Source organism: Aulostomus chinensis, chromosome 16 (genome assembly GCF_037954235.1).
Source record: "Aulostomus chinensis isolate RoL2024-O1b breed Wild chromosome 16, RoL_Achi_v1.0, whole genome shotgun sequence".
NCBI classification, from domain to species: domain Eukaryota; kingdom Metazoa; phylum Chordata; class Actinopteri; order Syngnathiformes; family Aulostomidae; genus Aulostomus; species Aulostomus chinensis.
In genome coordinates this window covers 21,169,834-21,187,499 of record NC_141335.1, presented here as the reverse complement: position 1 = coordinate 21,187,499, position 17,666 = coordinate 21,169,834, and the positions used below count along the sequence as shown (strand labels likewise).

Below are 17,666 nucleotides of genomic sequence, written 5' to 3'. Positions count from 1 at the left end.
TGCAAAAAAATGTAATGACTTTCTCAAATGAGCGAGGGCAACATAGAAGGACTTCTCCCTGTCAACTTCATTCTCTCCCTCGGATAAATGTGTAGTTGGAGAGGGTCACGAGACGAGACAAGTGTTTGATGAAGAGCAGGGCCGTGCTGTCTCGTCTAGCTGCTGGCTTCTTTTTGTCATCACTGGGTTTAAAAATAAATCCCTCCATTGTCAGTCCCTTTTCCATCTACACCTCCACATGCCTGAACTCCTCCAGAGGTCCATCCTGATGATAATTACCTCCTACTTGCTGTGCATTATCACGGCGCTCTCCCCACTTGCAGCCTCTTTTGTTCACTATAGGTAGAGGGAGGCAAGGTGAAGGTGTGAAAAGCGTGTGTGAATGTGTGGGGATGAGACAGAATGAATGTGAGATGGTGAATTAGGCTGGTAGGGCAGGTGTTAAAAAGGCTTTAGGAGCCTGAGAAGGGACAGACTGATACAGCCGGAAGCTTTCCTCTCAGCAGGCTGGATGGAAAAGGGATGTAGAGGGAGCGGTCTGCAGGGATGAGGACACAAGAGCCGGTGATTAAGTGGAGGTAGCAGAGGTTGACTCTAAGTCGTGTAACCTTGTCATCTGCAATCAAGCCCCCCAGGGGCCCATGTGTCTTCACTCGGGCCTAATATCATGGGCATGCCCCTCAATTTCCTCCACCGCTCAGCACCCCTCTCCAGCTTGGAGGGAGTTAAAAATACATCTATCTAGAAATGTCCTTGTAAAAACAGGTTCATCATCTCCCCCCCCCCCCTCCTACACTGATATTCTGAAAGCATAACCAGGGGGCAGAGGCAAGGTCAGCACCAGCTTCAGTGGCAGACAGATGAGATGCAGCTTGCCCCCAGTAATGGCAGCAGAAAGATGAAGAGGGCGCATGTTTCATCTTCCACTCATCTATCATCTCTGTCTCTAAATACTGTGGAAGCGCAGCTTTCTTAAGGCTGAGCTCTATATGCATTATAACATGATTCAGTTCGCCTTTGTTGTTATGCATTTTGTCAGAGTCGATGTGGTTAGAGGTCAGTGTTTTCCCTTTGGTGAAATAAGTCATTCAGGCAGAGTTGTATGTACAGTTGAGCTTATTTAGCCGTCACCTGCTAAATCAGAGTTAAATCTGAGCAACAATGGTGAATCTGTCTGACATTGAGTTGATACACTTGCACACGCACGCACTTCGGTCATTTTGGGTTACAAGCTCTGTTTAGACCTGGCCATGACATGTCTCCTGAGTGTGTCCACACTTGTGCTTAGAACTGGCTACTGGCCAGCGGTTCATTCAGGACACATCTCACACAGCGCAACCAAACACCCGTCCAGTTTGTTTCACTAGTATGATCGCTGCATGTCATACCCAGTCTTTAATGTGGTACACTTGCACATACATGAGCACGGGCAGGGAACATGGGCAGCGAGCTGGTGAAATTTAACTGCACAAACACCAAGTGAAGGAACTCCAGCAGATGGAACGTGAACAACCGTGCAGCTGTACAGCGAGTGATGTTTCAGCAGGATAAGGATATAAAAATATTTGTATGTGCTGCTCGTCTCTCTGTGAAACCAAGCAGTACACTTACAGTTTGGGGTGCAAACATGTCACCTTTCTGTGCTCCGTGTGTTACAGTGTATACAGTGAACTGTCAGGGGAATGATTTTCACTCTCACCCCCTAATAAACCTGCTGGATTCCCAAACAAATGAGGCTCTCGTGTGCAGCTCAGTAATGACGCAATCGAGGCAAGGTCAGGCCTGGAGCAAGTTGAGCACAGGCCATTCAGCTAGAGGGACAATGGTGCATTAGGAAGGTACAAGACAGTGCTCTTAATGCCAAGTTTCAACAAGCTTACGTTTTCAGGAGACTTATCCTCACGACTGACCCAATAAATCTGCTGCACACCAATTAGAAACACCTTTTTCACTCATAATAACCCCAATGAACCGGTCTCTGTGGTGGTTTGTGTCCCCATAAGTCGTACTTGCACAACTCTTAACAGTGAGTCTATTTCATTCAAACTCCAAATCAAAGTCTTGGAACAGTTCAAATACTAATCTCTGACTTGAAGGCAGGTTTTGAAGTCTTGTTCCATGACTCATAGAAATTGCCAGATGAGATCAGAGGACTTTGCGTCCCTGACTCGTTGTGCTTGTCTTCTAGATGCAGGTGGCTCCGCTGACTGCTGTGGCCACTCGTTGCTATCTTAAGAAAAAAAAACCCGTAAATAAACTTTAAAAAAATAAAACAGCTATCAGATCACAGTTTCAAAAGTCACGTTCACTTGAATCTTATTTTTTCAGCGCTCAGAGGCGAAGCTTTTGGGGGAAAGATTATCTTCCCGCTGTCCTCCTCTGTAATTCCCTCTGTAAACTCTGGAATAAGCTGACTCTCAGATGCTTGCTGACATTACCTGCTGCGTGGGAGATGATTATAGCTCGCTATTGGGCTAAACAGCCCCGGGCAATACTGATATGGCAACTTCATGACATCCGTGTTTTTTATGTTAGATTTGTGAGTGTATGTGTGTCAGACGGAACAAGCGAGACAGAGATAGATCAGTGTGACGCAACTGTATGTGTGTAGGCTGGAGGGCCACAAACCTCACTGAGCGAAAGGCGGCTGTATTCAGGTACTTAATGGTGTGTGCAACTGTCACCATAACCATTAATACTTTTCTCTGAAGGCATCAATATAATTCAAGGCTGAAAGAAGTGTACTGCCCAGGGGGGACTGGAAAAACCTGCTGGAATAAGAAGTGACCTACATTCACGGCCTTACGGATGAGATGGGCTGCAGACCCACAACTTGTCTCAAGTGTGGCTCGGAGGGGGATTTTAATTTCAGATTAGTCAGTCTTTAAGTGCTTTTATACTGTCATTCTGGCCTCATTATCTAAATGTGAACGGTCACCGCCTTTAGCCAAGCTATTACAGAATGTAAAGGAAACTTTAAGAATCTGTTTCCCTAGCTATTATTGGAGGGTGAGTGGTTATCTGTAATTGGAGAGGGAGAGACATCCAGGGGTGCACGAGAGGGTGACACTGGGAATTTTTTGTCCCACCTGTCGATAATTAGGTGGTTAAAACTAAGTATAGGGAGGGCAGAGATTCCTGCCCTCTGCATGTTTTGCTCTCCACTTCCTCTCCCGGTGCCCTTGCTTTTGATAAGTTGCGCAGGTCGATGGGCAGGGCAGGACTGTTTAGGACTACGCTGACAGTGTTTAATGCTTCGTGATTAACCTCAGTCATCAGCTGGACAGGCGGAGCAGTAGACTTCTGCACGTGCTTCCCCAATTATTGCTCTTGAAGGAGAGTGCGGCAGATTTATGGCCACTGAGAGGAGAGCAGTATCTCAACAATTACGCTGGGCATTAGAATTAAATTGACAATTTGTAATCTTAATCGCTTTAACACTCCTGCATCCAGGGAGAGGCATAATCAGCCAGGGCGAGGCCCGGAGGAAATCAATTCACAGTCTTTCCCACTATCCGATTTCCTACTTTCTCTAACAGTGTGTTCTCTAACTCGTTTGCACTCCATTTCACTCTTCTCGACACTTATGGCTTTGTTACTCATCAGTGGCCCCCTTTCCTTCTTGCTCTTCAACACACTGACGTCTTACTTGGCAGAGATTTCCAATATCTAAGGAGTGGAGCCATTTACCAGAGAACAGGCTTCAGCTATCTTCTATGGCTGACTGGAGACACATCTCTCCCTTGAATGTTACACTCAGCTATTCCCCCTTTCCACCACTTCAAGCTCAAATTACACTAATGAGAAGTCACAGTGGTCCATGTCCTCTTCCTCATGTCCACAGCACTCTGCCCTCAGATATGGAGACAGTTTTCAAGCTTAATTGAACCGATCAACTTGATGTGGCTCTTGATTTAACTAACAAACATATTTTCATTTTGTAATATCAAAATGATGCTTTCAGCAACAAAAGTATTCAGACAAAAGAAAAATCAACACAAGACAAGGGTCCCTCTTACCATGCAAGTGGTCCTGTCAGACAGTGTTTGGATATACAAGGTGGTTTCAGCATAAAGATGTAAAATGACCTCATAACACGATATTACATGCATGTAACACGTGGCAGCAGGACCACACAACCATCGCCTGTGTGAATCCTTGCTTGAATGCTTCGCTGTGAGCACATGATTTCAACGACATCGAGCAACAGGCGGTTACAGTTGCTGAAACTCCAGAACGTCTAGTTTAGAGGTGCCTGTATCGTTATGCTCTAAACCATAAAGCATTATTTCCCATGAGTGAATGTAATTTAAAGAAGTTGTTGCCAGTGAATCACACCAGAATACAGTTTTGTAAACTACACAACAAGATAACGGAGAGCTAATGTATGTTGTAGAACCTGTATCCACCTCTGGAAAAGGATTCCATTGGACATTCAGTTGGCATTGTTTCTGTAGTGCCACCAGGAGGTCATGAGAGCTCGTATGTGGCAATGCTAACATGCTCACAGTGACAGTTTTAAAACACCTGCGTTTTTATGAGGTTCTAGTCAGTTAGCTTCTATTCTGAATCGAATACTGGCCAATCAAGCTAGATGTGAAGTTGCCAGATCAGCAAATGTATCGCAATTCATCATAAATCCGAATGTACAAAATATCATGGCAATCCTTTTAATTATTTCATTGACGACGTCAGATGTCCCCCACCATGTCCCTCCGAGGAAGGAAGTGAAGGCTTTGATAGCAATGACCATCCCTACTGCCCAACTGTGAACATGTCCTCAAGACATGAAGAAACATTAGTAACAAAGAATGACCACGTTTTAGTGTTTGTGGTGGGTGATTTTAATACAACAGCGACTATATAAAAGCACAAAAATCACATATATGACAGTTTCCCAGAAGAACAGGAAGGGAACAGTTGCCTCAGCCACTGTGTGACAGAAGTTGTTCTGATGATGCTATACTGCTGATAAAGCACAACTACGGTCCACAAAATGTTCTGAGCTGAGGGACCAAATGTGGCACCTTTACTGTACAGCAGTGTCAAAGCAATATTTCAGAGATTCTATGAGTCAATCTCTGATCCTCCGATCCAGCTCTTTTTGGCTGTTCTGGCTAAAGATGAAAGCTGACCGGTTTTTAGCTGTCACAACCCTTGGGTGTGTGTGCTTCAGCGAGATAGACGGGCTGTCCTTCTTTGAATGACTCGCCAAGACCCTTGCAAAAAAAAAAAAAAAAAAATCTGTTAAATGATTTATACTGAGTTTGGCTTTTTAATATACACTTACAGCTTCAGTTCAAAGAGGCACTGTCCTGTGAAAACAGCCTAAATTTCACCCAAAGATGCAGAAAATCAAGCTCAATTCTCTCACAGTTGTAAATATTTCAGATTGATGGTCATGGACTCTGGTTTGCAGAAAAGTCTCTCATTGATGGAAACGGTAATTTCCAGTGGCCTGAAACAGCCAGTAAAGCTTTTTACCCTTTCTTTTCTTGTCATTTTCACCAGGGACTCCTGCTTTACTGTGACTACCAGGCCTCCACCTTTGATATGTCAAAGCTTCCCAGCGTCAGTTATGAGGCCATGGACCACTTTGCAAAGTGCTTCCTGATCCTGCGCTTGGAGGGCAGCCAAGTGGACGGAGGTCTCAACAGCGTGGAGGGGGACACCAGGGGGTGGAGGGCAGTACGCGTGGACTTGGTGTCACCACCGATGGATTGTTACGCCTTTGCACTCCTGGGCTGGACCGGCTCCAGGGTAGGAATGATAGTAGAGGCTGAATGACAGTGAGAAGGCTGCAGGTGGAATCCAAGAGTAGAAAAACAAAAGGGATGTACTGTTCCATCATTTGCTTTATGCATCAAGATGCCATCGAATAAGGTCAAGTTAAAGGTTCAGACTGGGATTTTTGACAGAAAAAAATACCTTCAAATATGCACGATATAAAGTCACTACAATATAGAAAAATACCAGTCGTGTCTGATATCAATAAAGTTCTGGGTCTTTACTCCGGAAGAGCCTCACTCGCCTCACTATTTCCTTTCATTGTCAGTAAAACGGCAAGTAAAGCAGATATTTGGTTTCAGACTATTGATTCTTTTCCTTCACAGCAATTTGAGAGAGACCTGAGGAGGTTTGCTCGGTTGGAGAGGCGAATGCTCTTGGACAACCACGCCCTGTTTGATAAAACCAAGGTACGATATTACAATATACACATCTACTGAGAACGCATTGCTGTGAAATGTAGCATTAATATTCTGAGATTTATTTGGTAGTTTTGAAAGTCTGATTATTAACACTCATTTTTCTTCTGCTGGCTTCAGAGGAGTTTGGTTAGTTCAGTCTTAACAAGACAAACTTCAAACATTAACAAATATCCATACAGACATGTGAAACATAAAAGACTTCTTTGATGTCCGAATGAATGTTCAATATGCTGAAATATGATTGACTATACTGCCTCTGATCTGAGCCAATCCAAACAGCTCATAATACATGCTGAATAACAGCACTTGGCAAATAAATGCCTGAAATGAGGTCTGTGGTTCATACTATCTGCAAGTTTTGTTCACCAGCATAAAAAGCATCAGTGAATGTATCTTATTGTATCTTAAGAGCTGCAGTGGCTAAGAAGTGTCTGAACAAGACTGCAGAGGTTGTCAGGGACGTGAAACATCATCGAGCCGAAAACAGAAGAAGCACAGAGCTCGGTTGTGGTTGGAGTTGGAGTTTATTCATGATAATAGCTTTGTTCTTCAAAAAAGTATTGCTAAAAATCATAAAACATTGTGTTGATTAGTCAAGATTATCTTGTAAAAGCCTCGAACATTTGCTTTCAACAGAGAATATTTCCGTAATGATAATGTACAAAAACAGTGTAAATAACGTGCCTGGAAATTAATACAGAATTTCAGCTTGAATATTTCACGCTGTTTTTGTAAATAACTCCAGATCTTATTTCTCTTTGCAATGTCCTTCAGCTGCCTTGTCTGAAGCTTTCATGTCAATGTGTACTCACAGCTGTGAAAGTAGTGAGAGGGGATTTAACCATTTTTGCAACTTTATGTATAGGCTGGAATTTGGACAGCTAAGACTGGTGTATTTCGACTCACATGAAGAGACTGTTTATTCTAGCTCAGCTGTGGCGATGCTTTTTACAAGCCCCAAAGTAGGGAGCAATTGAAGTGACTGATGCTGCTGGGAGCATGGCGGAAAAAACACAACACGCCAAAGAAATGTGTCAGGAGTCGATGCTGCGGATAAAAGCTAAAACTCTGCGATCAGATTTAGGATTGACATCAAAGACTGAAAGAGACAAACGGTGAGGACAAACGTGCATAATAATCGGTGTAGCTGCTTCTCATCGGAGGGCACTAAAAGGAGAGAAGAGGCACGGATGTCACATGACGCTCTTGGACAGGCTGGATTAGCCTCCGTAGCTGTTACACTTCTATATGATGGCCAGTTTTTATAGCTTTTTCTGAACATGATCCATGACTTTCTGAAGTTGTACCTGCGCTGTGTTCATAAGAAAATACAGCTGTCAAAAGAAATACTTAACACAAAGCATTCAGTTACATTCAACTATCTCCCTGTAGCATGATTGATGTTAAGACCTTTAGCCACAACAACAACAACAAAAAAGAAAAACATGCGGCATAGAGTCCAAAATACTTCCACAAGCTTATTCTCAAAGGTTTTGCCATGATTGTCCACTCAGGAAAGCTCTGCTCGCCATTGCCCTCCACTTTCCTGACAAAAGATGAGCTTAGTTTTACTGAGAGGTCAGAGGGCATGCAACAGGTCAGGATGATGGAGAGTTACAGAGCGCCCTCTGCTGGATAAAAATTTATAACAGTTAGAACATGAACTTTTCAACCGGAAAAAAGCGACACCCCTACAGCACACCAGGGCTCGCTGGATGAATGATGGTGGGTGTTGTCATTATTCTCAATTCTAAAAGGGGGAGAAACAAGCTACTTAAAGGTGAATTAAACCAATAAGTGCAGCAGCTTCACACTGACTATCGGTGAACAGGTGAGGTTTTTCTCTGGCCATACAAACAATTGTACTTGGTTTTCTGATAACAGACACAAAAATGTTGTAAATGAGACCAATTATAGTAATAACTTGACTGCTTTAAAACACAATATGAGCGAGCAGGCATGCAGGGCTGAACTAAATAGAGGCTGATCATCCAGCAGAGTTTGACTGCAGGTTTCCCTCTGTCATCTTTCTCCATGATCTTTCATTTAAAATGTCAAAACAGCTTATTTGACACAGCACAGCATGCACAGTTTAATTTTTTTTTTTTTTGCGAACTGGAAATCATTTAAACACTTTGGGTGTCTCATTAAAATGATATGACAACGCGTAGCATGGTTTGCGCTCTGAATATGCGCCCTCTGAATCCCAAAATGAAGCTGAAAATCTCTCAAACACACATTTTACACTATTGAGCCCAATTACTCGTAGGTGTGTTTTGGGTGTGTGGTCACTCAAACCAATCAATAGGCCGTGTGTCATGCCCTTTAAAGCACAGGGTGCACCAGGACCTCAAGTGTTGCTGTTTCAGTGGTGTACCCATTTCAACTCAGGAGAAGTGAGTGCTTCTCATCTGAAGAAACATGTGCACTTCTTATGTTTATATATGGGACCAGCAGGAATCGAGGCTCAAGTAGAGTGCAAATGCAATTGCTAGTTAAAGGGTGAGTGTGCTTGGCGGGGAAAACGTCACATGCGCTGCCTTAAAATTAGCAATAACGCAGGCGCTTGACTGAACACCAGCTTGGACCAGGCTTAAAACAGGGCTGGTTTCTCTGCTAGAACGTAGACACAAACCGTACGCGGACCTAGAAGTGAGGACAAATGGAGAGAGAAAGATACGCTTCGAAAGAGGACATTCTCAGAATTACTGTCAAGGCCTGGTCCTTAAAGGTTACTGGAAGATTAGACCAACACATTAGAATGCAGCAGCATGAGACGATATAGACAAATTATCTCAAATTATTCTGAGCAATATGTGGTTCCTCTCTGAGTGAGCAGAAAGCTGATACTGGTGTGAGAACAACATTTTTAATTATAGCACAGTGCTGGCGGAGGGTGGGTAGGGTTTGGTGGGCATGATGTGCAGTTCTCCATTGCATGCACCCACACACTCTCACACACACATCAGCATACAAGAGCGCATCAGAAAAATGCAGACATCCTGATGTTTCTATATGGAAGTACACACTTGTTAAAATGAGGGTAATCCCATCAGGGAGTTCAGGGTTTATTTACCCTTCCAAGTTAAGTGCAGTACATCTTATCCGACACACAATGATGAAACAAACATCTCTTCACACCACAACCTCTACATCTGAATAAACGCTTCTTACAATGCTCCAGCTGATTAGGCTTTGTTTAGGAACACCTTTCTTTTTGTTCCAGTCGTGAGCTTAATTGGATCCAGGAGGGATAAAACAAATGGAGGATGTGTTCGCAACCAGCAGGCGGACTTTTCACACAACAGCGGTGGTGATACAGTGATGTTGAGATGAGCAGTCGTAATTACCTTCTAACCTATGAAAATAGCAAACCACCAATCATGGTGAATCAGGTATTTTTAACAATGCCGAGGTGTCTTCTCCACGTGAAGTTCAGTTTTGATAGCTGATGTGATGAGATGGAGGCAAGTGACAGATGACACCGATCTGTAGGGTTTTATTATTATTTTTTTTTTTCTGCATTTCAAGGACACACAAGGTGGTGGAGGTAGGTGTCAAGCTCATGGAGATCCCCCCCCCCCCTCCTACATCACTTCTTTAAGAGTTCAGGATGACAAAAGAGCCAGCAGAGTCTATTTACAGTAGCTAATGATGACCGATGGCTAACAACTACTGTAGAAATGGTTAATGGACTTAATTTATACAACGCCCTTCTACCTTAGTGGCACTCAAGGCACTTTACAATGTCATCTCATTCACACACACACACACACACACACACACACACACACACACACACACACACACACACACACACACACACTGATGATGAAGGCTGCCATACAAGGTGCCAACCTACTCATCAGGAGCAACTATGGGTTCAATATCTTGCTCAAGGATACTTCGACATGGCCACCAGGAATGAGGATTGAACCAGAGACCCTTTGGTTGCTAAATGACCACTATGCCGCAGAGCCATGCGCCCCCCCCCTCCAAAAAAAAAAACAAAACACAGGAGAAAAATTGCCCAAAAATGTCATTTTACAAACTCTCAAGGACGCCTCCAAAAGTAATCCACATCTTCTTTACTCAGCCGTTGGCTCAGTAAATCATAAACAATTTGTTTTGAGCTAAAAACAAACTATAGCACAAGAGCACAGATGAGCACCTCTGAGTTGGTTTAACCGAAGGCACCAGCTGGTCACGCTACATGCTACCGTGAATGAGTGCCAGACCCGCAAGGGTCATAATTTGTTTGCTTTTGCAGTTGTTTTGGTTCTACAGCTGTTGTTAGCTATCAGTCATCATTAGCTTTGAGCTGCATTCACATGGTTGACTCTTTCTGCTTTCTGGATTCATAAAGAAGACCTGCAAGAGGGGATTTTTTTTTTTTGTGAGATAAAGAAACTTATTTGTGAGTAAAAAAAAAACAACTTTATGTGTGAAGTATTGCTACCTTAACTAACAGCCCAAGTGGCTGAAAATATCACACATTGATGCTGTGTCTAAAAGCATGCACTTCCATACGGTTCCATACATAAAATACACTTAAGAGTACGCAGATGGCATACCTGAGAGTGTTGAAGGGTGGACACGTCTCCTCCTCAGTGGACATCATCTGTTGCTGAGGTGAATGATGGACAGAGGGTTATGAATGTCCAGAGGCTTTTGCACCTACAAAGTAAAAAAAAAAAGAAAAAATCAGTGAGAGATCCGTATTCCAGTCCCATCAAGTCTTCTTTATAACTCTGCATTTCAGTTTTTCAAGGTGCACATCATTTCAATAAGCTCTTGTAATGAATGAGCTTGATATTAATTACCACCTGGAGAGCTAGATTTTGAGCCAGGGGTTTGGTGTCTCCTCCAAGTGAGCATCCTCATTGATTTTCTATTGACCCTCTTTCCATGGTGCTGGCACATTAACAGATGTCATGTCACGGTTGTGTAATGCAGCATAAGGAGGTCGTAGTCATCTCATGTTTTTCTAGGAGTTGCTTTGGTTGGTTGGTCAGAGTTAATTTGACACATCGTCATTGACTCTGAGATATTTTTCATTTTTTTTTTTGGTACATTTTATAGACTCCAGTAAACAATTAGTTGATATTCATAGCCGTACAGAGAGGTCGTTTTCCACTTCTGAAAATAAGATTTGATTGAAGGCGTGATTAAAGTACAGGTGGGGTGACAGATGGCCGCAGCTTTCATATTTTCCCCTCATGGACAACAACAAATGCAGGAGTTTGCATCTTATGTAAAATCATTGGGATATGACTATATGACGAACAAACAAACGCAGGTTTGAAACATGATGATCAGTAAAGCCTCTTTCAGTTTTTTGTGTTAAAATTGCAAAACCTCAGCTTGCTTTTACATTCCTGACATCCTGATTTACAGCTGTCAGATAGAGCGAGACCCCTGAAATCACAAGTACATATCACAGTGTAAACTTCATAAAAGACTGACATGCCTGCTTTAGTTGAAGGACTCAGTGATTCAGCTGGGAAAAGTTTATAGTTGTGACAAGACAGCAACAAAAATTCCAAGCAACCATCAATCTTTGAGACAGCCCATCTCCCAAGCTTGTGTATTTCCTATCCTTTGCATCCTGTAAGACCCCATCTAATTTCCAATGCATAGGGCAGAGCTGCGGTGAGTTGCAATCGGAGAAAGATACAGAGTGTAAGACTTATCAGCGTGCAGATCGACAGGGGAGATACCCTGTCACTGCGATGTCCCATCAGTTGCTCCCCAGGGACAAAGGTCAGAGTCCCAGGATCACCGTGTGGCAGTTTCATGACAGGTTTTATACACAACCAGCCAACTCAGATGGTGTTTATTAAAATGCAAGGGCATCGGCGGGGCTTGCTGACAGTGCAGCCATCCGTGGACTGGGGTGGACAGGCGGAAGTCACACACAAACAACCTCATGTACAATCAAAGCCTGCATGAGTTGGTCAGAGTTTGATGAGGAGAAAAGGTGGATCAAGCTTGGAGAATCTATTAAGTGAGAATAAAGGGTGAAGATATGAGATTTATAGCAAATCAAGTTGTTGGAGATCAAAAAGTGTGAGGCATCGCCACACACACTCTCCCAAAAACTCACCGGGAAAAAGACCTTTCTGTCAAACTTCCCAGAACCATATAAGACAGAGACCCTTCTCTCCCCTGTGCATGCAGAGGGACCCATAGATACCTGCTGACTGCTAGTTAGCTTTGCATAGTGGATGGCACCAGATGGGAAGCGTTAGCATCCATCCATTCATCCATTTTCTGCTGCTTATCCTGTTGAGGATGGGGGGGGGGGGGGGGGGGCAGAGCCTATCCCAGCTGCCTTCAGTGAGAGCCGGAGTACCCAGAGAGAACCTATGTAGGCACACAGGGAAAAAATGCAAACTCCACAGAGAAAGACCCTGTGCTCTAGCGGACACTTGTGAGGTGACAGTGCTAACCAATGCACCACTGAGCCACCCCGAAGTGTTAGCATACCTCTGTTAAAAGTCATCCTCAAGAAGGTCTTTCCTGCATTGATATATTCTGGGTTATACATTTCATTAGCTATTAAATAACATAAGAATTTTTCTTTTCACAGAATCAGATAAATATTTGGAACTACTTTTCTGATGGGGTAGTGATTTCATGTATCACCTTTGAAGTCTCATTGTAACTCAAACAAAAACAAAGCTTTTGTTGATAACTAAACTGCTGCTACTAATCATGGCTGACAGAAGAGAAGATGTGGGGGTTTATGTCTGAATCCCACCCATTTGATGACTTTTAACAAGGTATGCTAACACTTTCCATCCCTTACCATTCATTGTGCTAAGCTAACTGGCAGTCAGCATGTCTATGTAGCCCTCAGCTCCCTCATGCACACACAGAGGAGAGAAGCAGCTCTATCGTCTTGTCTGACTCTGCTGGGAATTGTAAAAAAGTATATTTCCTAAAATGTTGGTGTGTTGCTTTAAGCAGTAGCAGTATCTCCCCATCTATTTTCAAGGTCGACAGAAAGCTTAACAGAAAGAACTGCACACTAGTGTGACCTGTTATTCATTCCCTGCTCCCCATCACAGCCGTAATTAACATAATGAAGATCAATTAACTGTCCTGGTGTCTGTCCTGTCACACAACACTGCCTCTTCCCTCTGTTCACTCTAAGTTGGCTTTGGGCAGGAGAGGAGGGGCATCAGCCGGTGTTGCTGGTCCCCATCATTAATTGGCTGGACGTATGGCTCAGGACGGGCGCGATAATGGCCCTTTCATCTTTTCCGTGTCTCCTCTAATTGGCCGGTAGTTAGGAGAGATTCAGGACTGTTCATGTGACTGATGTCAGAGAAGTGGTTGGGGAATGAGGTGGGGGTGGGGGCTTGGGGACTGGGGTGGGGGTGGGGGCATGGGGACGGATGTCTGATTAAAGGGGAGACATCTCAACTTAGGACCAAAGACGGTCATTTAGAGGACTTTAATCTTGTGGGCTTCAGAGAGGCTCTCAGAGGATACAAGCTGGTCTCCGTCTTATTATAAAATGCTTAAAAAAAAGATTAGAGGGCTATACTCAAATTAATGATCGCCTTCCAATTAAGGATGGGCTCAGGGGGGATCTTTGAATCGCTTTGGGAGGAGGCGTGACAGCTGGCAACACAATAACTTAGGGTTCATGCACATAAACATGTTTTGAAGAAATCACAGTGATTCGGTTTGCTAGCACAGGTGAGAATGATGCGGTCTGAAGACAGCAGGGAATATCTGAAAGTGAAGGTTCCAATTACCAAAAACGACCCCACAACGTAAGGCCTAGTGGGGAACAGCAGATGACAGCTGGAGCTCCTCAAGCTCATAAAGCCTCGCGTGGCAAAATGAACTGACTATACTGTATGTTGATGATGCGGGCTGAGGAGCAGCCCCACCCTGGAAAGAACATACAGCCACACTGAGCCGCTGAGCTAAATTTGTTTCGCCCTCACCATTTCCTTCCCGCAAATCCTCCCGCTGCCAAATCCTATAATCTGGCAGGATGACAGGTTGCCAAAATTTGTAGCTGCCTTTTTAATGCCAGGAAATAAGGAGCACCAGGAAAGAAGTAAATCGGGAGCTGAAAGTCATTTCCACTCACCTAAAGAAGTACTTAGATTTGGACATATTTTGGGGGGTAATTTTCAAACACAATGAGGACAACAGAGTGGAGAGTTTTTTTTATTCGTGAAGTATTTTCACTCAGAGAGACACAAAAAACACCAGAACACTTGTGTGTATGTGAGAAGGAATGTCGGTGTGCAGCAAAAACAATTGGTTGATTAGATGAATTGTAGATGAGCAGAAAATTAATTTCCAACCACTTAGATTTGATCAGTTAATTGCAAAATAGCTTATTAACATCCCGTGCTACAATGCAAAACAAACAAAGAGGGATGACAAAGAAAAGCTCTGGTCTTCCGTGTGCACCCAGTAGTTTATCACAATATAGTGCGGCTGCAGTTGCACAGTCCAAACCCAACCTAAGCAAGATGGAGAGGAATCGACCTCGGCCGCTACTTTTAACCGATAAGCTCATCGAGGTCATGAAAGTTGATGTGAACCGCCCGTGATGACAAAAATGCGCTCGCTGTTACGCCATCATGAACAAGCGTGAAGAACTGCAATGTTGATTAACCTGCGCTGTCCCTGGTGAATAAATAAATTAAGTTCAAACAAATCTGTCAACTGGTCTTTACTGGCAACACCGTGAACAAACATCAAACGGTTCAGCTTTGTTTTTATTTCAAATCAAAGTGTTTGTGGACTGAGGTGCATGCAGCCGCATGAAAAATTCATGAATCTTACAATATATGTGAGGTTGTGAGGGGGTTTTTGGATAGTTTTGATATTGTTAGTTGATGTTTGCCATTACCTTCAAGCTAAATATACATTGCTGTCTCTTCCTGCAATCTGAGTAAAAGAGTAAGAGGGAACCCCCCATCGAGAATTCCTCCTTTCTCCAGCTGCTATGTTTGTTTTCAACACACAACGCACTGTAGTTCACTTATAAAGGCCGATATAAAGATAAAAAGAGGCTGATTATCTTGATTATCCTCTCAACTGAAGCAAACCAGACTGCACTTCAACTGAAAGCGGGCCCTACAGAAGGACCACAGTCCAATCATTTGGTACAATAATCGTCCATCTGGTTTGGTCCAGAATTTTGAGCTGTTCAGTTTGATCCAAACCAGGTAGCTGCAACTGGCCCCGACTGTAAAATGAACGCTTTTCACCACATTGATGCGACCCAATTAGGATGAGCACCTTTTCCCTTCGATATGTTTCTGATCAGTTAGGGGGAGGACCCCAAACGAGCTCTCGAAACGGACCCCAAATGCTCAAGTCCGCTTGGCAGAAGCAAAGGTACTTGTTTGAAAAGTTCTGGTTGTGTGATAGAGATAGTTTTCCTGTAAAAAAAAAAAAAGCGGCTGATAGTCTAATTTTTGTTTTCTGTTGAAAAATGTATCAATGCACTCCACCACAAATATGCCAACTTGTTGCTTTATTAGTGGCATTTGGATGGACTGATGAACAGTTTGTTAGCAGCAACAGTAAATGGAACAGATGTATACAGAGTTGTATAAAAATACCAGACTGATGCTGGGTGAAGGAGTGATGTGGCTCTGCGTGCGTGCGTGTGTGTGTGTGTGTGTGTGTGCGTGTGTGTGTGTGTGTGTGTGCGTGTGCATGTTTGTGCATGCATGTCCTCTGCTGTAAGTCTGAAGGTTTGCGATAATTAATATATGTAGTGGTCTTGATGAATGAGGACAGGTGGAGGATTTCATCATGCCTAGACAGACTTACTCCCTCCCCGGGCAGGAGGGATCCATGACCTGCCCAACACCTCGGAAAAACACACTCCTCAATGTGTGGCAGGATCTACCCTTGAAACTCAGGCTTGTGTGTGTGTGTGTGTGTGTGTGTGTGCGCACGAAATGACTGAATGGTGCTGCTTAAAAGTACAACTGTGAAAACTATGTTGATGTAAAGGCAATTCATGTCATTTGTTCTGCCTATTAAGAAATCATTTCACTTATCTTGTGCATAAAATTTGATTTGATATCTATCTCTATATATATGTATACACTCATATACGTGTATATATATATGTGTGTGAGAGTATATATATATATATATATATATATATATATATATGTATATACACACACACGTATATACACACAAATATATATTTATACGTGTGTGCGTGTGCGCGCGCATGTGTGTGCGTGTGCGTATGAGTATGTGTCGTTCTCCGAGGGTAATTACTCTATGTCATGTGTAGGAGTGTGATTAATGAGGTCCTGGTCAAAAGGCTGTGAGTGTAGATGTCCTGGCTTTAGTCCTGAAGCACAGTTACTGATATGAGAGGACAATTCATTCTCTCTGACGCCCCCCCCCCCCCCCGCTTTACACCACACTCTAAAAGTGGCTTTCAACCAACTTAAAGTTATAAAGCGTAAAGCGTGATCATACCAAGCAGCATCAAGCTGAAAAGTTTATGTAGTTTGAGAAATCCCAAATAGTGACTTTTGAAAACAATATCAGTGGCAGGTTTGTGCTTTTTAGCTTAACAAAAGGGACCTATTCGTGTTTTTTTGCAACAATGCAATATTGTTTGCTTTGGCTGACATACAGTATAACATGAATTAAATGTCAAAATCCTAATTAATATTTCAAAGACCAGATATGTTTTTTTTTTAAACAACAGGATGTAGCCATAAAAATATATACCTATAATTAGTAAAATTATAATGATAATAATACGCACTATGTACGGAAGCATTGTTTTTCTTCCGTTTGATTTTTTTCTTTGGAAAACACAACACGATATATAGTGCTTAATATCCTCATCATCTTCATTGTGATAGTTTTCAAAAGAATATATGTGTTTCCATGCAAACCTGAAATGTTATTTAGACACAAATGCGCAAAGTCTAAATATGCAACTTAACAAAAAAGTAAGTAGTGGAGCATTAAAACAATTTGTGTTCAATTTTTGACATTTGCAGTTGAATGAAATATTTGTTGAACATCTGGGCTACTGTACAGAGTTGTGTGAATAAGAATTATAAATATATAAATATGTCTGAGCGCTGATGTGGTTTTTACTCTGACATTAAATTTGACTTCAACGAATACCATCTTTCTCACCATTTAAAAAACAAAAAACAAATCCAAGATTCTAACTGATGCAGTCTAATCATACAGGATGTTTGTCACGTTAAAAAAAAAAAAAAAAATCAGCCGATCTGTCAGCTTTAGTGCACTCATTCTGGCTCACTGAAGAGCAAAGAGTATTATGAAGGTCTGCTTGAGTTTCCTTTAAAACATACATAACTAAATGAACATTATTCAGCAGATTGCTCAGTCTCTCTCTATTTTCCCTGACAAGCATAAAATGTTTAATTTAAATGTGAAGATCCAGAATATGCACCGTCT

The 17,666-nt window shown here is 42.7% G+C and overlaps 1 protein-coding gene across 1 annotated transcript in view; it reads left to right on the top strand.

Annotated features, from left to right (window-relative positions):
• Positions 1–17,666, top strand: part of dntt (deoxynucleotidyltransferase, terminal) — an 84,038-nt gene that overhangs the window by 45,707 nt on the left and 20,665 nt on the right. Inside the window, exons 9-10 of the mRNA XM_086180300.1 lie at positions 5,512–5,760; positions 6,114–6,197. Of these exons, the coding sequence (XP_086036426.1) occupies positions 5,512–5,760; positions 6,114–6,197 (333 nt within the window). The remainder of the gene's footprint in view (positions 1–5,511; positions 5,761–6,113; positions 6,198–17,666) is intronic.